The sequence below is a fragment of the Crocodylus porosus genome, unplaced genomic scaffold (genome assembly GCF_001723895.1).
Source record: "Crocodylus porosus isolate Cpor-Errol unplaced genomic scaffold, CroPor_comp1, whole genome shotgun sequence".
In the NCBI taxonomy this organism is placed as follows: domain Eukaryota; kingdom Metazoa; phylum Chordata; order Crocodylia; family Crocodylidae; genus Crocodylus; species Crocodylus porosus.
The window spans coordinates 24,431,637-24,453,180 of NW_017728931.1; the positions used below are offsets into that span (position 1 = coordinate 24,431,637).

Genomic DNA, 21,544 nt, shown 5'->3' on the forward strand with positions numbered 1-21,544 from the left:
CTTGGCTGAAGCTTCTCACCCACCTGCTCATATCATATGTTGTCTTTTTGAGGTCTTATGATTAGAATTAGGGAATTGCTTTGAATTTCCATATGTTAGCTGAACTGCACATTCTCATGTGCAGAATGAAGAATGACTTTGTTGTGAATTGAATGAGCTGCAATTAAACATGCACAGAATGTCATAGCTTTCTTAGATAAGTGATGCTCAGGAAATCTAGTTCAACTGGGGATTGAACCTGTGACCTTGGTGTTATTAGCACCACACTCTAACCAATAGAGCACTCAGCTAAATTGTCTTGAGGGAGGGGGATGCACACTTTATCTCATAGTTCAGAGATATTTAAAGGACAGTGGATCGGCACATCTCAAGGTAGAAATAGCTGTCACTGAACCAAAGCAAAATCCCCACAGCTGATCTGCTTTACTAGGTGACGCACCTTGGCCCTCGTGCTAAATCAGGCCTACTGCCTAATGCAGAACAACGGGCAATAAGTTCCCCTTGCCTGGAGATTTCCTGGGTTCCTTGTTGCCTACATCAGGACCCATGCTGACCAATGCCTTATGTGGAGACACAGGTCTACATAGGTACTAGTGCACAGAGGCACCAGGCTGACTAATCTTCTGTGCCTTCATGCAGGGACCGGCGCTAACCCAAGCCTCCACCTGAAGCACTGGCCAGCAGAGGTCTTAGCAAGGGTGGCCATCATAGAGAACAGTCCAGTTGTCCTCTCTCCTTTATTGATACGAAACCCAATGCCTTTATGTTCTCTATTTTTCTCTTCAAGGATTCCACCCACTATCGCCTGTTATAGTCCAGGTTGTGGGTGGGTGTGGGGGCTGCTTAGGAAGGGTGGGTCCCCTGCATGAATGCTGAGTACCACCAGCGGCTGCCATGCGCTGGTGGTGGCAGGACTGGTAAGTGGGGAGCTCCCGCAGATGCTGCCAGTGCTGTCGGCAGTGGGGGGAGGGGTCGGCGACCACCCGCAAACACCGTTGGCAGTGACAGTGGCAATTGCTGACTGCCTGCTGACGTTGCCAATGGTCCCCTACCCTGCACAGGGCAGAGCCCCCCTCCCTCCCCAGCACATGGACACCCTGCCTGCAGGGTCCCAGCCCCCCAAGGCTGGAGAAGAGCAGGGGGCTGAAGACCAGCAGGAAGCTGGAGATGAGCCCCTGGAAATGAGCTGGAGACCATTCCCCTGTTTTCTTCAGCCTCCTGTTCCTTCTCTGCTACTCCCAGTGAGTGTGGGGGGGCTGGGAGAGCAAGTGGGGAGCTAAGGGAATGAGTTGGGGGTGGGGGAATGAACAGAGTTGGGAAAGGTCCCAACCCCCTACTTACCTGGCAGAAGCTGGGTCCAGATCCCTACAGCTTGCACCACTGCCTGCCCCAGACAGGCAGGCAGTGTGCTTCAGGACCGGGGAAAGGGCCAACCACCGAGAAGCTCTGGCAGGCTGCTAGAGCGTCTCTGTGGAGGACTTTGCCTCGGGGTACAGTCTGAAACCATGCCCTGACCCGTTTTTTTTCCCTCCCAGGGTATTGTTTGATCCCTGGATATCCAGGGGTCTAATTTTGCTCCCCCACTACAAATTTGTAGCATGTGGGACGTTCTTTTTGTTCCCACACGTGCCTCTTGCAGCATCTCGAAGAGGTTTGAAATGCTGCAAAAGGCACATGCGGGCTCATCTGGACGTGTCCATTGAGGTTTTTACCACTGGAGAGGGGAAGGGAAGCTTCTCTTGACTAGCTAGGTAAAATCTTACTGAAGACAAGGTATTCTATAGTTTTAATGCAACTTAATAGGTTGAGATAGAGACCATAGTGGAGCCTTAGGTTTCCTTTCACCCAACTTGTGCTGAAACTGCACATTCCTTTCTCTCGACTAGGATTTTACTATGTCAGCTACCTCAAGTTACAAGCATGCCTTTTTCAGAGTGAAGATGCACCAGAAGGAGGAGCTACTGAAGTAGCTTGGTTAAAGGCATGGTGAGTATTTTTGGAACCTCTGCATGATCTACTGCTTGCAGTGCATCTTTTTGAGTTCTGGCAACTTATAAACATTTGTTTCTATAATTTAAATTTGACTGTGGCTGCTGTAAACAACTGTAATACCACAGTACGCCCTGTTTTCCTTAAATGAATTGCATGTAAAGTGGCAAACATTTTAATATTTGTGGCCAGGAAGTGTCTTCTTTTGCTCCGAGTTCACTATTTCATAGTTCCAGAAAGAAGTAACTCAATCGTTATTGTTAAGGCAGTTTAAAAAGAGGATTGATAATCTTTGGCCTCTTCTACAGTCTGAAATATCTCAATAGCTACTCTGCACTGATTTCCCTGTAGACACTTATCTTGCACTAAGAACTGTCTACATCTACTTCGGAAGCTGATTTAACCTAAACTATGTAAAGGTACTTACTGTTGTGGAAAAGTGAGATTTTTCAGATAGGTAGGGTTTCAGGTTCTGAAAGGAAAGCAGAGACCTTACCTCCTCTACAACAGCCTATTATGTAATTAGTCTCAGTAGCTTTAGAAAACTGCATTCATTTCTGCCCCAAGATCAATGCATGTAAACATTGTGGCTGTGACAACAATTAGTCATACAAAAATTAATATCACTCTGTCTCCTATCTCCTTGTGTTCTTATAGTAATCTGGTACTTAGTTCTATGTAGAAGAAATCAGTTGCAGCCCAGGTTTGTTTAAAGGTGCTGGTATTTAACTGCTGCAGCAGGAGCTCATAACATGACCACAGGCAACCCTTTAAGTGCTCTTAATTGGTTTCTGAGAAACCCAGCATTAAGTGAAACAAAAATGCACCTTATGCATCTAACATTTAGCCAGTGTTTCTCTAAATAATTGTCCCTTTCCATGCACATAGTGACTGTGCATCCAAACAAGCCAGAATACCCAACACATTGCCAGGAGGACAGCCACACAGGGAAGTCATTCTCAAACTTTTTTTTAATGATTTTGATTTTCAACCTCCATTTGACCAGGACACACACATTTTGCATAACTTCCAAATCAAAAAAAAAAAAAATTCAACACCTCTTAAAGAGCAAATGAAATCTGGGTCAATATTAAAAACTTGTATTTTTTCAGTTTTAAATCTATGAAGAGCTCTCTGTTTAGTTAGTTTAATATGGAGAAAGGAAGAGACTCACACTAAAAGCACTTTCTACAAGCTTTTTTCTTTTTTTTTGTTTTTACAAATTGAGCTTCAGTTCAGGGAGGACCTGGACTAAGTAACCCTCTGAGCTGTCGCTATAAAATTACACCTGCATGGCCCTTATACTCCTGATACCCAAATCATCCAGGTAACCCCTTGAAGTGCAGTGAAGTAGTTATAGATGTGATATGCCCATGTATTTCAGATGGCTTGCATTTCATTGCCTTTGAGAGAATCATTCTGTTTTATTCATTCATCCTAATTACTTGAGCCTGTATTATTACATGTGAATATTCAACAATGCTATGGATCACTCATTGTCATCCTTGTAGTAGCGCTGTTTCATAGCTCTGTACTTTCTCAGATAGTACAGGGCCTCTAACTCTTTTATAACAAATTCTCCTTGTGCAATTAGTTGTTTAATTTGTTCAGGATCTTTCACGTCCTTATTTTTTAGGAAAGCTGCCTTCAAACGGCTTCTAAAGTAGTCTGCTCCTTTGGGATATTCCCTTCCCAGGTGCAGCAGCTTTAAAAAAAACAAAAATATAAGCATTTTAAACTGAGTACATGGCAAAAGTGTTTTATTTTGACAAGGAAAATGCTAGAGGTATTGAGGAGACTTACATTTTTGTAAAGATTCAGTACTTCCCCTCTTAAAGGACTGGCCATTTTCATGTTTCACTGAACATAGATAGACACTTTATTCCTGTGTGATTATTTACCTGAAGAATAATCAGTTCAATATTAATCTCCATGAACTTCAATACATGACTGGTTAAACAATTAATGGTTAATTACTTTGTAGAGTTCTGACTGGATTTTCCTCTGCCCTGTTATGACTAGCTGTTTGTTCCTGGCCCCTTTTCCCATGGCCTGCCCAACTACTCTTCTCCCCTGAATTTTTATTTCCATTCAGCTTATCCCTTTCTAAACAGAAACTCTCTCCCGAGGCTTCCCCGACCTGGTACATCTGTCACCATGGCATTGCTCATATCTACTCATGCCATTTACATTATAAGCATGTGAGCAGGGACCACATTCTGCTCTATGTTTGTACATTGTTTAGCAAAATGGGACACAGTTTCTAGTTGGTCTTTTGGCTCTCCTCAACTAGGCTATTACTAACTTACGATATTGCCCCAAGTTCCTGATGAAGTGAACTCTTGCTCATGTATCTCTGATTTAGTTAATGTATAAGGTGAATCTCTACCCTGCCTTCTGCCTCATTGCAGACTAATGTGGCTAACTGCCTCTCTATCATAAGTACCTGCTATGTTGAACTAGTTTCCATTCACGTTCTCTATTTTAAATACAGATAACTTCTGAAATAAAGATAAATAATTTATTTTCAGATAGTAGTGGTGCTTACATTTATTAGGCTAGAAAAAAACCCATATATAAATCAACGTGTGAACTTGCTAGCTCATAATGTTATTGTTTCTCTACATAGATATCTATTAGCTGCAAGTAGGCAGGTTGTATATATTCCAATTCACTTCTTGGATCATTGCTGTTCTTTCAAGTACCGTGGCTCTCTCATAATTCTGAAACCCTCTATAGGAAGTGAAGTTTTCTTTTATATATGGAAGCATGGTAATGTTTTTGTGTAAATCATACTGCTGAGATGCAAGAGTGAAAAGAGCTGAACTAAAAAGCCTCTTCAGACAGTCTCCAGCCTGTCAGCCTCTTCTTACATGTTTTACTTTGCTTTGGTATCCAGTCACAGATGACAAATCAGCTGTAACTAGAAAAGAGCTGAGCATATGGTTAACAAACTTTATATTTTGAGTTTAATTCTTGTAACAAATCTGTGCATTTGTATTATGAAAAGGTTTGTATAAAGAGCACAGGGACTGCAAGAGAAGACAGATGCCAGAGCATATTCTATTTCTACGCATTTTATTTAGCAATTACTGAGTTATAGAGCAGGCTAAAGAGCCTTATATATGCAAGAAATAAATTGCTAAAACTTAATTAGCCCTACCCCCTCATTACCCCACTTTGTCTTCATTTACTGGCACAGAAAATGTTACTCCTTCATATATTTAGTTAAATTGAAACCATTTCTTCCATTATAACCTTCATTCCTTCATTATAAGCATAAAGTGGAGGGTAAAAAACGTACATCTTCTGCAACTTCTGGTACATTATGCTTTCAGGTACTACTTTTTTGTGGGGGGCAGGAGAGAGGGAGGAGTTCAGGAAAATGCCTTGATGTCGTTCCTGGCTTAGCAACACAAGAGACAGCTTTACAAAGAAAAAGGAAGTTCTTGGAATGAATCCTATGAACCCTTCCTATGGCTATGAATAAGAATTATCTAGGGGAAACAAAAATCATAAGCTGTGTAAGCATGGTATTACGGACTAAATTACAGGTCAAAAGTCAAGTCTGACTTCCAAATTTTCAAACTCTTCCCTCCCGCCCCCCGGTCAGCTGTTTAGGAAAAACTACACTGTGGAATTCAAGAGCCACCATCCTCATTCAGATCCTGAAATATCCTGCCAATATGTATACTTTAAACATCTATTTATACATTAACATATTTGAATGTGTGTGATATATATAATTGCCAAATTATATTTTTAAAGTATACACTTGGGTACTAAGCCAGTTCTCATAAAATCATCATCATCATCATCATAAGCAACAGAGTGAGTGACCACCAGGGATCCTGGTTTTCTCTGATTTAAAAAAAATCCCCAATTTTCAGTTTTAAAAAGGTAACCCCAAATCCACATTTTTCCGTGATTTAAATGAAAATAAATCCATCTAGTGGTGTTTCATTTTAATCATGGAAAAATGGATTTGGAGTTACTTTTTTTTAACTGAAAATTGGGGATTTTTCTAAATCTGAGAAAACCAGGATCTCTGGTGACCACACACCTTGCAAGTTGCACAGGCCCTTTTTAAAATCCAATGCCAAGACCTGGCACCATGGATGAGCTGAAGCCATTTGATTAGTCATGCGGGAGCATCTGGGCCCTGGGCAGGGAAGGGAAGAGGCAACAGACCCAGGATTTGGGGACTGATGGTCTTTTACTGCACCAACTGTGCGGGAGGCATAAACTGCAGGAAAAGGCGGGATATATCTGCACCATAGAGAGTAACCAAAGTAGAAAGAGAGATGCAGAGAGAGAGAATGTTATCTTCTCAATTATTTATATCTGTACAGACACACACATACACAAATCTGCTTCTACATATTTACATGTGTGCCTACATATACATGTAAACACATTTGTGTATTAAATAAATATAAATGCATGTATATACGAATATATTAAGTGTAAATATATTTTTATACAAATTTGTGTCTGTATATACACATACATGCATAAACAGATACACATGCACAGAGAACGTTATCTGCCTAGCCCTCTCTGTACCTCTGTCTCTACTTAGGTACACGTGAGTCCGTGGACCTATGTACCAGTATGTACATGCGGGTGCGCGTTCAGACGTGACACGCACACAGCCCGCCTGCCCGGGCCCTCCTGCTGGCTGGGGGCAGGCTCACGCGGGCGCAGAAGGCGGAGGGAGAGGCCAGGCCGGGCCGGGCCGAAGCTCCCATTCCCCGGCCCGGTGAGTGCCCTTCGTGCCCTACAGCACGGACAGGCCGTTGGCGTGGTGGGGGGTGGGGTGCCAGAGCACGAGCGTCCAGACGCACCTCACGCCGGAAAGGAAGCCCCAGTCCGCACCTCGCCTGCCGCGGCTGCCCAGCCCCAGGGGAGCGCGTTTCGCGGCACCTGCTTTCTTTACGGCAGGAGCATGACGACCCCTGGGAAATCTACGGGGAGGGAGGGGCAAGCGGGCGGGGCCGGTTGCCGGGGTAACGGAGCGGGCGATGTAAACACGGGGCGCCGGTTGCTGCGCGTGGCGGCGAAATGGTGAGAGCGGGGTGGCGGGGGGAGGTCACGTGGGCTGGAACCTTCCCCCGCAGGGCCGGGGGTGGGAAGGACCGTAGAGGTCTTCCTTGCTCTCGTTTTCCAGCCTTCTTGGGGCAGTTTACCATGATACCCCGCGTTCATCTTAGCCCCACACCTCGCCAGATTAGTTCACCTCAGTTAACATTGTCTTCTTTCTCAAACGAACCTGTCATCTCTCTCTTGCTGCCTCTTAGTTTTCCTTTAAAAAAAAAAGGGGGGGGGGCCGTTGGGAAAGCAGCCAAGCTGCTGCCCTGAAGTCTGACCTGACACAATCCTGCCTGCCCTCCTTGCCTGAAGCCCCCCACAAAGGGACACATGGGTGTCATGAGACATGGGCAGGCCCACATGGCTGCTTATCCCATGCATGCCCCAGCCACCCCCAGCCCTGCTCTTGTGCATGCCTTTAGACTCAATCTTGCCTCTTGCAGGGTTTTTTTCCCCTGGCGGCTGCTGCTGGAAAAGGGGGCCCCGACAAGAGGAGAAGCGTACAGTGCAGGGCTCAGCAGTGGCCCTGGTCATTGGCTATGCATAGGGGGTGCATGTGAACCCCCTGAGATTTACAGTGCACCCCCTAAGAGAAGCACCACTGGCAGTGGTTGCAGGCAGTTGTTGCTTGCCACACCCTCCCCTCGCTGCAGACACTCTTGGCAGCATCTGTGGGCAGTCACCGATTACCACTGGCCACTGCTGACACTGCTGGGGTGTCTGTGGCTGGTCACCAACTGCTGGTCGGCACTCGCCATCCTTCCCCCTGCCGCTGACACTGCTGCAGCCACCTGCAGGAGCTCCCCTCTCACTACCGCCGCCGCTCACAGGCAGTTACCATGCCCCCCCAACCTCCAGTAGCACACGTCGTTTGTGGCTCTGGTGATGCACAAAGTAGTGGCTCTTAGTTGCACAAAGTACATTAAGGCTGTTAAACAGAAAAGTTAGGAAAAATGCATCCTCTGTCATCTCTGTATCAGTGATGGGGGATGCCAGGGAGGCTAATGATATGCGGGGAGGGGAAGGTAGATCACCCTAGATGTGCGTACTTCACTGCTCTTCCCTCTGAAGTAACCACTCCTGCCACTATTGGTAACAGACTTTTGAGGCCTAAGGTTAACATGGACCGAACCCCCACAGACCAACCGGCAGTGCCTCCTCTCCACATTGTTAGGGTGGGGTATTAGGTAAACATCAACTGATCTGGGGAGATGAGAAAACAGAGGCAAGAGTGAGTGAGGTCACCAGTTCAGAACAAGCACGCCAAGGAGGGACGACACAGAGTATGCCAGATGGTGACCGTTGGCCCTCAAACATGTCCAAGGAACCAATGGACGCTGCCCAGTGAAACTGCCTGGAGGATAGAAAAACAGGCCTCTTGCTGGCAGGCTCCTGGGTTAGATGGATCATTGAACTGACCTAGTGTGGTACGTGTTATGTTCTTAATAAAAGAAAACTTTGGTTTTCCTTATTTTTTTTTATTACACTAGTTCCAAGGATCACATGGCATTTTTACATGTACTTCTGATGTAGTGCCTGATGCTTTTAATTAGTGAGCTGTGCTAATTGAAAGTGCCCAGTGCTGTGTCAGAACCAGATGTACCAGCAGCGCAGCATGCGTCAGTGCTGAGAAAATAGCACTTTGAACTAAAGCACATGGAACTTGTTTTAGTTCAAAGCGTACTGCCGCCATTTTTTCAGTGCTGATATGCACTTAATTGAGTCTGCTCCAATGCGCTGGGTTTTCAGAGCATTGGAGTAGATTCCCTGCATGTGTGTAAGTGCGCATAGTGACAAACTGTGGGTTAAAACAAAACCAGAGAGGTTGTCTGATAGTGGCCCTCTAACCCAGGGCTGGGCAAAATACGGCCCATGGGCCGGATGCCTGTGAGGCCATTCTATCCAGCCCATGGGGCCTCTAAAAGATTTAGAAAATTAATATTTATCTGCCCTTTGTCCCTGTCAAAAATGACAGGAACCAAGGGCAGTAGGACCCAGGGGAAGCCCAGCAGGCTCCCACAACAGCAGGGCCTGCCCGGCCCTGCCCCCCCAGCAGCCCCTCTCTTGCCCTGTGGCCAGCACTCCCTGCTACAACGGCTCACAGCATGGGGCGTTGGGCACGGGGTGGGCGAGTGGCCACTTTTCTCCCCCTGCACTCAGCACCAGCTTGTAACCCGGCCCTGCTGCCAGCCTGGGCGCCACGCTGGCTCTGCACTCGCCTGTCGGGGCTGCGCCGCAGCAGGAGCTGCGGCCTCCCCACTTGCTGCATCGGGCAGTGTTTGTCACTGCCACCTGTGGGCTGCCCAGCGTATGAGCTCTGGGCAGACAGCAGCAGCAGCCAACACTGCCTGGCACTGCAAGCGGGGGTGGGGCCCGCAGCTGCTGCTGCCATGCGCAGCCCCCATAGACGAGCCCAGAGCCGACGCAGAGCCCAGACTGGCAGCAGGGGTGGGTTACAAGCTCGTGCTGAGCATGGGGGGGGACACGTGGCTCCTCGCTTACCCCATGGCCGGTGCCCTGCACTGTAGCCACTTGCAGCCTGCATGGGCTGCGAGCGCCTGCAACAGGGAGTGCCAGCTCCCCCTCTCCTTGCTGGTGCAGTCCAGCTTGGCTCCACAGACCCCTGCCAGCCTGTGCCCTGCTTTGGGCCCCACCAGCGCTGACCCTGGTACATTGGTCCTGTGACATTGGGACATTGGACCCAAGATGGTGACCAGGGGGCGGGGCACCTGTCAAGGGGTGGGGTGGGGCTACCCATGAGGCCCTCGGTAAGCGGCCCTCCACCCAAAATAATTGCCCGCCCCTGTTCTAACCACAGCAATTTGGTTTCATGGGCAAAGATATCCAAAATCTCTCCCACATGGCTGCTCTGCCTGGGTCAGTGCATAGGTTGAAAAATTGTACTAAGTTATCCCCTTCATTTTTGCTGAGACCAACAACAGCAGTGCCAAAGACTACAGTGACCATGGGGGGGGGGGTTTACCATGTGGGCAGCTGTCTTTCTGGACATTAGGGATTTAGCAGAGGTCATTGCAGGACCCCTGGCACGGCTTTACGAGCACACATGGTGCTCTGGCGTGGTGCCAGAGGTCTGGAAAAGGGCCAGTGTGGTTCCCATTTTCAAAAAAGGGAGGAAGGAGGACCTGGGAAACTATAGGCCAGTTAGTCTCACCTCGGTCCTGGGTAAGCTTTTTCAGAGAGTTATCCTGGCGCATGTCAGCAAGGGGCCAGCAGGGGAGATTATGCTTAGGGGCAACCAGCACGGGTTCATTAGAGGCAGGTCCTGTCATACCAACCTGGTGGCCTTCTATGACCAGGTCACAAAATCCTTAGATGCAGGTGTAGCAGTAGACATAGTCTTTCTGGAGCAACTGAGGTATAGTCCTCCCTGGTGATGGCCCCTCCCTTCCATTGGGTGTACGCCTCCTTTTTAGCTAAGAGAAGTTCCTGTATACTTTTTGTGAGCCATGGGGGATTTTGCCCCCTTTGATTTGTACTGGGATTACCTCCCTTTGGGCTTGAAGGATCATCTCCTTAAGGAACGACCACTCTTCTTGGACACCCGACTCCCCTCCCCTCCGGGACCTCAGTGCCTCTCCAACTATTCTCCTTATCTCATGGAAATCTGCCCTCCTGAAGTCCAGGGCTGCTGCCTTGCTGCAGGCCTTTGCCACCTTGTGCTGGATGTTGAATTCCAGCAGGCGATGATCACTGTTGCCCAGGTGGTCGAGCACCTGCAGGCCCCTCGCCAGGTTGTCGCCCATGGCCAGGACCACATCGAACAAGGCATCTCCCCTGGTGGGGCTGTGCACCTCCTGGGTTAGATGGAGGTCCTGTATCTGGAAAGTTCAGGTCACCCATGATGCGGTACCATGTCCTTTGACCTAACTACCTCCGTGAGCTGACTTAATTCCCTGTCTAGCTCTTCCCCTTGGCTGGGTGGTCTGTAGTAGACCCCCACCATTAAGTCCCTTTCCCCTCGACTTCCTTGTATTCTAACCCAGAGCACTTCAGTGTGTCCCTCCTCTGACCCAGTGCTACTCCTTGAGGATGTGTATTTCTCCTTGACGTAGAGCGCTACACCCCCACCTTTCCTCCCTGTCCTATCCCTCCTGTACAGCCTATAGCCCTTGATATTCACCACCCAGTCGTGCGTTGGGTGTCACCACGTTTCGGTGAGCCCCACTATGTCTGGGTTGGTGTTAGCTAGCAGGAGGGTAAGTTCCTCCTGCTTGTTCCCCATACTACGAGCATTAGTGTAGAGGCATTTGAGGCCTCCTGAAGATGCATGCACTGGCCCCCTAATCTCAGTACTACCCAGGCCCCTGTTGCTTACCTGGGTATTTGTTCTGCTTGCCATCGGTCTAGGCTGGGCTGTTCTTGTGGGTGATGCTTGGTTTAGTGATCCAAGGCTTCTTCCGCCCTCATCTTCCCCTTCCCCTGACGAGCCTAGTTTAAAGCCCTATGGAGATCAGCCAACCTAGAAGAGAACACATGCTTACCTTTGGGGGGAAGGTGAAGCCCATGGCATCCAAGCATGTCTGTCATCCTGATGTGTGGGTCGTTGTCTAAGACAGCGGTCTCCAAACTTTTTTGATCGCGCACTCCTATCAGTAAAAAATTTTTGAGCACACACCCCCAATATATGTATATTTATAGAAATAGAAGTTCTAATATTTTCTTCCTGCACCCCAATGGATTGTCTTGAGCACCTCCTGGGGTGCACGCACCCCACTTTGGAGACCACTGGTCTAAGAAGCCGAAGCCCGCCTCGAAACACCATTCCGGAAGCCTCAAGTTGACCTCTCTGATGCAGGTCTTGTGTCATCTTCCACGACTGCTCACTGGTAGGACAGAATACCACCTATCTCCTTCAGCATGCCCCCCCAGAGTGTGGTAGTCCATCATTAGGTGATCAGGGCTTCTCCTGGCCACATCATTAGTGCCCACTTGGATTAGGACCATGGGGTAGTAATTGGTGGGCCGGATCATGGCCTGGATCATCCTCATCATATCCTGAATCTTTGCTCCGGGCAGGCAGTAGACCTCATGTGTCAAGGGGTCCTGGCAACAGATGGGACCCTCTGTATCTCTCAGGATGGAGTCACCTGTCACGGTCACTTAACATTTCCTCCCCTGGGTCTGCTTAACTCCTTCAGCCTGTTCAGAGTGTGGAGAGTGTGGAGTTGCCTCCTCTCTGGAGGTTTCCTTCTCTTCTTCCTTCTCCTGCAGTGTCGCCAGGGCCTTGTACCTGTTCTCCAGCCAAACTGGAGGAACTGGTACTGCTGTGTTACGAGCAGCCCTGGTTCTGGAGGGGACCGTCTGCCACTTTGCTGTGGACGGCGCCTCCCGGGGTGCTTCTTCCTTGGATGCATGGCCCTGCAGGAAGAGAAAATACCCATCAATTTCATCCTCTGCCTCCCTGAGTCCCCTCAGCCTGCTAACCTCCTCCTGGAGCTCCCTCACCTGCGCCTCCAGGGCCCTAAGACGGGTGCTGCAGAACAGGTGTGAGGGCCCCCATTCCCTGCCCCCCTGGCCCTGCTCGGCATCCCCTGCAGGCCAGGGGGAAGGGGGGACGCCAGCTCCTCCATGGGCTCTGTTTGGGTGGAGGTCTCAGACAAGCCCCAGGTAGGCAGCATGCCCTGGGCCTTAGCAGCATTCCACATCAACACCATTTTATAAATTGCTATTTATTTATATTTTTGTGTGGTGCCTTCACCCTACCCTTGCTGGAGTCTCCCTCCTGTCCCTTCCTGGTTGCCCGCCAGCAGGAACGCTGGTGCAAACGCAGGCATGCTCTTACAGAGCACATCTGTTTGCACGCTCTGTTTGCGCCGTGTGGCTTGGGAGTGCGGCTCCCTACCGGCTCAACTAAAAGGGATCTGGGGAGCTTCCCCTCCGGATCTGGCTCAGCTGTGCTGGCTCCCTCTGCTCCACTTACCTTTGGGGAATCAGCTGTTGCTGCCCCCACTGCTGGCTCCATTGCTGTGTCTGCCTCTGCCTCGGGTCAGGTAAAGGGGCACACGTGTGTGCGGGGATGCATGTGTGCCCAGTTCCCTCCTCTCCACCCTGCTGCTGGCTCCCGAGTGCAGAATGGGGTCTCTCACCCCATTCTCATTAAAAAACTGTGGGACTGTGGCATTGACACCTACACAGTCAAATGAGTCACTAGTTGGCTGGAGGGCCACACCCAGAGAATGGTGGTGGACGGGTCATTTTTGACCTGGAGGGATGCGGGCAGTGGGGTTCCGCAGGGCTCAGTCCTCAGGCCCACACTGTTTAACATCTTCATCAGTGACTTGGACGAGGGTGTAAAAAGCATCCTGTTCAAATTTGCAGATGACACTAAGATGTGGGGTGAAGTGGGCATGCTAGAAGGGAGGAATAGGCTGCAATCAGACTTGGACAGACTACAGGGGTGGGCGGATGAGAACAGGATGGGTTTCAACACTGACAAGTGCAGGGTACTGCACCTGGGGAGGAAGAACGAGCAACATACCTACAGGCTGGGGAATTCCCTTCTCATCAGTGCAGAGGCAGAAAAGGATCTTGGAGTCATTATTGATGCGGAAATGAACGTGGGCCGACAGTGTGGGGAAGCGGTAAGGAAGGCTAACCATATCTTGTCATGCATCCACAGATGCATCTCAGGCAGGTCCAAGGAGGTGATCTGCCCCTTGTACACGACAGTGGTCATGCCGCAGTTGGAGTACTGCGTCCAGTTCTGGGCGCCGCACTTCAGGAGGGACAACATGTGGACAACATGAAGAGGGTCCAGAGGCAGGCCACTCGTATGATCAGGGCAGGCCCTACGAGGTGAGGCTGGGGGACCTGAACCTGTTCAGCCTTCACAAGAGAAGGCTGAGGTGGGATCTAGTGGCCTGTTACAAACTAGTCAGAGGGGACCAGCAGGCATTGGGGGAGTCCCCGTTCCCCCCGAGCACTACCAGGAGTGACAAGAAATAACGGTCACAAGCTGGCAGAGGGTAGATTTAGGCTAGGTATCAGGAGGTTTCACTGTCAGGGTGGCTAGGATCTGGAACCAACTTCCAAGAGAAGTGGTGCTGGCTTCTACCCTGGGGGTCTTTAAGAGGAGGCTGGATAATCACCTAGCTGGGGTCATTTAACCCCAGCATTCTTTCCTGCCATGGCAGGGGGCCGGACTTGGTGGTCTGCTCAGGTCCCTTCCGACCCTATCAACTATGAAACTATAAGTGAACTGACACCCTCACATCATATCAGTGTGGGTTTTTGAAATGCCAGCCTATGGAAATAGTTTTTAATCATTACCAGTCTGAGTTGGACTTGGTAATAGTGAAAACATTTTATCCTGCCCCAGTCTTGTCATACAGCTAGTTTTTTTATGTTGTGAACCACTGGGGCAGTTCAGCATGAAGCCCAGCATTCATCTTAACTATCACACCTTCTCAGAATTATTTCACCACAGTAGATATTTTCTTCGTCCCCAAACAAGCCTGTCATGTCTCCGTAGCTCTCTGTTTCTCCCCTTTCTTACTTTCTTGCTTCCCCACTCCACTTTCAACCACTTCATCCCGCTTAAAAATTTCAGGCTTTATATCTTAAATATGATGCATGTAGATTTAGGCAGCCAGGGCCATAACATTCAGATTTCACTCTTAATATTGCTTAACTATTGCCACCCTAGCATTACACCAAAAATGTAACTGTGGTGTACAGGATTGGATTCTGGGATACTTCCATTTCAATCCCTAGTCTGCATAACTTTTTATTCCCTTCTAAAAATCTCTTAATTATTTGTACTTCCATCTCCCTGTGTATAAAAAGAGTTCAATTGTGCTTATTGTTCTTGTTAAGTGGTTTGGTAGTAGAACTGTATATTATTCCTGTTGTATGTACTAAACAACAGTGAATCCAGTAAATGTGGGGCTGAGATATTTTTAAATGTATCCTGCACTGAGTAACATTTCTTATTTTGTACACTGGGACGGTAAAAGGTGAGCTGCCGTTACTTTACCTATGCTATATCACTGTAAAGGTTGTGGTTTATTAAAACCAGTGAAAGCAGTGAAATTATGTACCACTGGTTTCTCTCCCTATCCTCAACATTATCAGTCAGGGGTTGTCAACCGGGGGTACGTGTACCAGTCCTAGATAGTATGCTCGGGTGGGTAGGGATGGAGTGCTGCTGCCCCCCAAGAGCAGGGATGGGGAAGCTTGCAAGTGGCAGCTGCTGCCACCACCAGACACCAGCCCAATGAGCTTCCCCACCCAACAGAGGAATGCCAGTGCCCTTACCTCAGCCTGATGAGTTTCCCCGCCCCAACCCAGCCCTGCTTCTGGGAGAGGGCAGCACTCTGTCCCCCTGCGCCAGTCCTGCCTCCCAGCTAAGCGTTCAGCCGCCGAGAGTACTTAGACTAAAAAAGGTTGAAAACCCCTGTTATAGGTTATTAACATTAGCAGATATTGCTATCTGAGTGTTGTAATAAAATTCTTAGCTAATTGCATTTCCTTATTACTTATTGGTTGTTGGTTGTAGCCGTGTTGGTCTAAGGACATAGGCAGATAAGGTTCTTTAGGTAAATGTGATCTCTTTATTAGACTAACTATATAGTTGGAAAATTGTTCTTTGCAAGCTTTCAGGTACAAGCACCCTTCTTCAGGCATGTGGAGAGTTTGTTGTTTCTTTGTGTGATCTCCTGGGTAGAATGGAAGCCAGTATGCAAAATGCTGGTCTGCGAAAATGCAGATGCATGGTAGGAGTGATCAGGGGCCTGGTGAGAGAAAGGTGGTGGGTTAAAAGGGAAGAATGTAGCTGATAAAATACAGACCGTTTACCTGGGATTATCAGATGTTAGGCAGGTTACATTGTTCCATAAAGCCAGTGTCTGTTTTTAGTCCATGATTTTTTGTATCCGCTAGATTTATGAAGTGAAGGTCTTAGGCTCGTCTACAAAAGGTGTTTTGTAAATTCCCTTTGAGGGTTAGAACTGAGAGATTGGAGAGAGTGTGGCTGTCTTGTGAGAAGTGTGCACCCACAGGTAGTTGGGTATTTTTGTTTTTGATAGATTTTCGGTGTGCATTTGTTCTGGTACACAGTTGTTTGGTTTCTCCTACATAGTTTCCATCTAGGCATTTAGTACACTGGATGAGATATGTTACCTTTCTGGAAGTGTAGGTGTAAGATCTAGGAATGGTGATGGTTCTGTTGTGGGGTGTAGTAATTGTGGGAGTGGTGGAGATGTGTTGGCATGTTTTACATTTTTTGTCTGGCTTAGATCTGGACATTTTTTGTCCGGCATGGATCTGGATCCATGCATTGTGGGTTGGGCCATAGGAGTTTTTCTTTTGGTGAAGTTTGTTGCTTGTTTAAAGGCTAGGATGGGTGGTTCTGGAAAGGTCTTTTTGAGAATTGGGTCTTCTTCTAGTATGGGTTGCAATTGTTTGAGGACTTTCCATATAGGTTCCAGGGAAGAATGGTATGTTATAACTAATGATGTGTAATTCATGGAGGTTTTCTTTTTGTACTGCAGCAGTTCCTCACATGGTATGTAGGTATGTGGGTGGGTCTTTCAAAAGTACAATCTGTGTCTCCGGAGGAGTGTCCTTGTTTAGTGAAAGCCCTTTTGAGATTTCTGATATGATGATTGTGGGTATTCTCCTCAATGCAAATTCAGTCATATCGGAGGGCTTGGCTGTATATTACAGCGTTCTTGGTGTCTTTAGGGTGATTTCTGGGTCTCTGTAGATATGTGTGTTGGTCCATGGGTTTCTGGTATGTTGCAGTTTGTATTTTACTGAGCATGGTGTCTAAAAAGGAGATGTTGGTGCTGGAGTTTTCAAGAGAGAGTCTAATGGAGAGGTAATGGTTATTGAATTTGTGATGGAAAAATCAGAGACTGTAGGTTTTTGATCCAAATGATGAAGATGCAGCTATATATCTTAGGTAAAGCATAGGTTTGATGGTGCAGTTCTTGAGTAATTCATCTTCCAGGTGGGCCATGAAAAGGTTGGCATATTGTGGGACCATTTTGGTACCCATAGCTGTGCCCATGGTTGGGAGCAAATGTTGGTTGTTAAAACAGAAGTTGTTGTATGTGGGGATGAAGTGTATAATTTCAGTAATATCTTGAGAGCTGTACTTATGAGGCAGGCTTGGATGCCATCCACACCATTAGTTATGACATACCCTGCCATGCATTTGCATTTTCACAGACCAGCATTTTGCATACTGGCTTCCAATCTACCCAGGAAAGAACACAAAGAAACAGCAAACTCTCCCTGTGCCTGAAGAAGGGCATTTGTGCCTGAAAGCTTGCAAAGAACAATATTTCCAACTATTTAGTTGGTCTAATAAAACATTAGACCAACTATTTATATTTACCTGAAGAACCTTGTCTATCTTGTTACTTCGTTACATTCTCTGATGCTTTTCCTTTTCCTTGAATTTTTAGGGTCCAAAAAAGAAAAAAAAGGTAGGTAGGTAGTTCAGATATAGTTTTTTCCCCCAACTTTATAGCGTTCATTTACATAATACAGAAAAACAATTCAGGAATCATAGGGTGAAACTATGGCATATATTATTACAGGATTGCAATAGTTTATGTTTTAAAAGCATATAGTCAAATATGGTGCAAAAGCTAGCTTTTGTGAAAGGAAGTTTTTCCAAAACTTAAGGCAAAATAAAAATATATCTGCATTTTTTTTTAATTCCAGTGGAAATAGTTTTTTAAATGCACAAAAATAATGCACTCCACTAGTGTTTTGTATATTGCCGTGCTGGGCTAAGATATGAGAGGCTGAGAAGAAAATAGATGGGACCTGGTTGTAAGCAAGTTAAACTGACTAGTCTTCTTTCACTTTCCAAACCGAGAGATTCAAGAAAACTAAACAAGTACAAAGAGTGAAAAGTGTGTTATTTAAACTTTCTTTAACTTTCAATGAACTAAGGCACTGATCCTACAATGATGGGCAATCCCCATCATGGGTGGCCCCTCAAGTTTGTATTTACACACTTCAGTGTGAGAGAACCTTGCAGAAATTTGTTTCTGTTCCTTTTGCCACACCAAGTTCTAACCATTTTGGCACCTTGGCCAGAAGCACAAAATAGTCTCTTGCATAATTCTTTAACTTTGCTAGATGGAAATAATACTATTCAAATACGTATTTTTATGTACCAAATGACAGGTCTCCTCTCTTCCTTTGGAAACTGGATTGACTAAGATGCTTAGTTAGTGAACACATCAGTAATATAACATGATGAGGCAAAAATATGTAGTAGAGCTTCTATCATAATATTTATTTGTAAGTTTTTGGACATTTGCTTTTTCCTTCTCTTCCTCCTCTCTGTTATTCTGTATCTCACTCTGGCCTTTGTACTTGTACAGTTGTATGCACCTTTATAAAATGGATACAGTGTTACTTTTCTAATTTAGTGACATTTTGCTTTCCCCTCACAACAAGAAAATAGAGAATCAGGAATAATTCTTTACATTAACTCTTAATTTTTACTTATATATTGATGATATTCAACTATAAATATCTTGACTCCATGTCTTTGCCTTTAAATTTTTTGCAATGTTATACTGAGATGTATGCTTTACACCTGCACAGAAATATAATAGTGTAACTACAAGTGAAGACAAGAACAAAATCAAAACTGACTGTAGCTGATAATGATTTGCTAAGATTAAGAGTGCTGAGTACTAGTAACATTATAGGAATAAAGTGAGTAAAATAGGTGTTGATGTTATATATATTTTTTATTTGTTGCCTATGTTAAGTCGGGTGGTAAAAAGAAACTTAGCAAAGCCGAACGGATCAGAATACAGAAAGAAGAAGAAGAGAGAAGATTGAAAGAAGAAGGTACAGTGCATTTCACATAGCTGGAACTTGATTCCACCAGAGGACTAATTAAGTAGGATGTAGCCTCTCAAATATAATGCCCAATAATATCTAAATGCTATTTCATCTGAGTAGAGTTATTCACTTGTTAGTTCTCTGTTTTTAGGCCTGACTTCCATGCTTTGGAGGTTCCTGAAAGGTTGTTTTGGGGGATCTTACCTATCCTCAATGTTTCCAAATTCTTTTTCCATTTTTCTATTCCCTCCCCTCCCCAGTGGCTGGGAAGTAAAGGAAAGGATGAGGAATTGTTAATTTTATCTCTCTCTCTTCCTGTTATGATTCCAGCAAAGTCAGCAGCAAGATTGAGAGAACACAGATTTTCTCCTCTCTATACCTGGTGATCAACAGAGAAAGAGATACTTAATGTCTAGGAGTTTTTCAGAGTAGACTAGCAGAGCACACTGGTTTTGAGTGTAATAGAGTCCTCATTGGTGTGTTCAGATAATAGCAGGCAACATAGCCCCATTTAAATAGGCTAGGCTTGCAAACAGGGACTGATTAAAGAATATAGGCCTGTACTAAGGCCCCAGCTCCTACAGTCAATCTCAGCTTTTATTTTTTTTTTAAAAAGGTATAGACAGGTGTATTGCTATCAAAGGGTCTTGGCTGACATTAATTTAATTGCATGATAGCATCTGAAGAATTGTATCCCAGATCCCAAAAATCCTGAGTCCTGCTATGCCAGACATTCAAGATCCCATCATCATGCATCTGCTGGAGCATGCAGTTGGCTGTATTTATGCCAGGGTGTGGGAAGCTGCGAATTGCAGAGCTCCCCAGTCCCCAGCTCCCCTTACCATCGAGCTGTCAGTTTCAGGTGTGCAGGTACACACCCATGGTGCAGGGAGCTAGGGACACATGAGATCCATGACACATGTTCAAATTCAAGTACAATGCAAACCAGCCACAAAGATATTCCACATCAAATTAAGATGTTCCCCATGGAATGTGAAACATCTTTGTGGCTTGTTTGCTGTTTTTAACTGCATGATGAATTTGCTGACTTGTGTGGCATGTTACAATTTATTGGACAATGAACATGTTCTTTCCATGATAAATCTGGTAGCGGCCAAAGGGTATTGATATAAGCTGTTGTGCTGCAACTGTCATGTCTGCATGATTTTGTAACAATACAGGTGTAGCAAAACCTACCTCAGCATCAAAGTTAGGATTGTTTAGCACATTTGTATCGCTACAGGATCATGAAGATGTAATAGTTACAGCATAACAAGCTGCTGAACACTGTAGCTGCAGCTTCCTCTCCCCTTATAGAAGAGGTAACATTTATTCTGTCCATACCCAAAACCAAGCAAACAAAAAAACCCCATATTGTACAGTCCTTCTGAAAGAAAAGCTTGAAATACATTACATTAGATAAGCTTGGATTGTATCTGGAGAGAACCTGAGACAACAGTTATGGGCACATCTACATATGTCCTTTAATGCACAGTAGTCTTTTTTAAAAATCATGCTATTACGCTAATGCACAATAAAATAGGCTACTGCGCATTAAGCATCACCTAAAAAGCATGTGTTTGTGCTACTGCGCAGTCGGGCAGCCTAATGTGCATTGATGTAGTACTTCACAATGGAGGTACTAAATTTAATGTGCATTAATGCATGTGTAGATGTGCCCTGTGAGATATAACAACTACTTAAGCACTGAAACAGGTATTAGCTGGAGGGATGTGCTATCATCCCTCCGTCTCCTCACCTCTCAGCAAGCAAAGTATAGGATATGTAGATGAGAGGAAAAGAAAGAACAAATCAGGGTCAAGCCTTCCAACCAAATGTGATGTGGTTGTGGGAATAAGCACTGGATGCTATTTTGCAGCCATTGTACAAATGATGGGGAAAAAAAGGGATTTCTGCTTTTGTCCCAGGTGCTCCTGAGGGGAAGAGGCTTACTGCTCCTGGTTTCCTGGAGTTGGGATGATACTAGTTCAAGAAGGGGTAGGGCCATACAGAGACCTGCATGTTTAAAGTTGTGGATTGACTTAATCTGGCTATATTTATAAACTTTAAGGATTGAATCCTAAAGAGAAAATATAAATTTAGCTCTTACTATAATTGGTTATTTGATATGCAAGTATTCATGTACTAGCTAATATCTTTAAACTAATGCACTTGTTTTTATTCAGCTGTATTGCTGATAACCAATTTATCATTTTTCAGAGGAAGCCCGTTTGCGAGCTGAACAAGAAGAAGCAGAAAGATTCGAAAAGGAGAGACTTGAACAAGAGAAGAGGGAAAAACTTGAAGCAAAAGTTAGTTTAAAGCCAGCTTAGTAAATAACTCTTGAAAACCATTACTATGTTTCTTTATACTATGTTTTAAAAGTTGACTAATCCATTATGAGAAAATAGAGATTTTTCCTCATCTCCTTCATTATGGAGCTAATATGGGAGACTTTTCAGTAGTTTTGAATCGGCTATAATTACAAAAATTCTAATTAGGGGCTGATACTGATAGCCAATTTTTAAAGGAGGCATATTGGCCAATATCAATAAATCCAATCTGATTTGCAGCCTGGTAGCATTCAGAGCAGTGTCCAGCTGGTAAGACTGTTGTGGTGGAAGGG

At 45.8% G+C, this 21,544-nt stretch overlaps 2 protein-coding genes across 6 annotated transcripts in view; one reads left to right on the forward strand and one right to left on the reverse strand.

The window, feature by feature from the left end:
- Positions 1–3,206: 3,206 nt before the first annotated feature.
- ETFRF1 (electron transfer flavoprotein regulatory factor 1) lies at positions 3,207–6,784 on the reverse strand. The gene is made up of 3 exons (XM_019544405.1): positions 6,746–6,784; positions 3,793–3,892; positions 3,207–3,694 (listed from the first exon to the last, which is right to left on the reverse strand). The coding sequence occupies exons 2-3, from the start codon at positions 3,841–3,843 to the stop codon at positions 3,479–3,481; spliced, it is 267 nt and encodes an 88-aa protein (XP_019399950.1). The 5' UTR covers positions 3,844–3,892; positions 6,746–6,784; the 3' UTR covers positions 3,207–3,478.
- Positions 6,785–6,988: 204 nt separating this feature from the next.
- CASC1 (cancer susceptibility candidate 1) overlaps positions 6,989–21,544 on the forward strand; it is a 60,516-nt gene continuing 45,960 nt past the window's right edge. The window contains exons 1-4 of one of the 5 annotated variants that reach the window (XM_019544404.1): positions 7,006–7,056; positions 17,514–17,534; positions 18,843–18,924; positions 21,139–21,234. In XM_019544404.1, coding sequence (XP_019399949.1) covers positions 7,054–7,056; positions 17,514–17,534; positions 18,843–18,924; positions 21,139–21,234 — 202 coding nt within the window. In that variant the 5' untranslated portion in view covers positions 7,006–7,053. Of the gene's footprint in view, positions 7,057–17,513; positions 17,535–18,842; positions 18,925–21,138; positions 21,235–21,544 lie in introns of all 5 variants that reach the window. The other 4 variants (XM_019544400.1, XM_019544402.1, XM_019544401.1 and 1 more) reach the window with 4 other exon arrangements.

Bases quoted from the DNA above. Each gene is read 5' to 3' on its own strand.
- ETFRF1 (XM_019544405.1), bottom strand. From the start codon at position 3,843: ATGAAAATGGCCAGTCCTTTAAGAGGGGAAGTACTGAATCTTTACAAA. The intron at 3,695-3,792 runs GTAAGTCTCCTC...TTTTTTTTAAAG, and splicing joins TACTGAATCTTTACAAAAAT to CTGCTGCACCTGGGAAGGGA.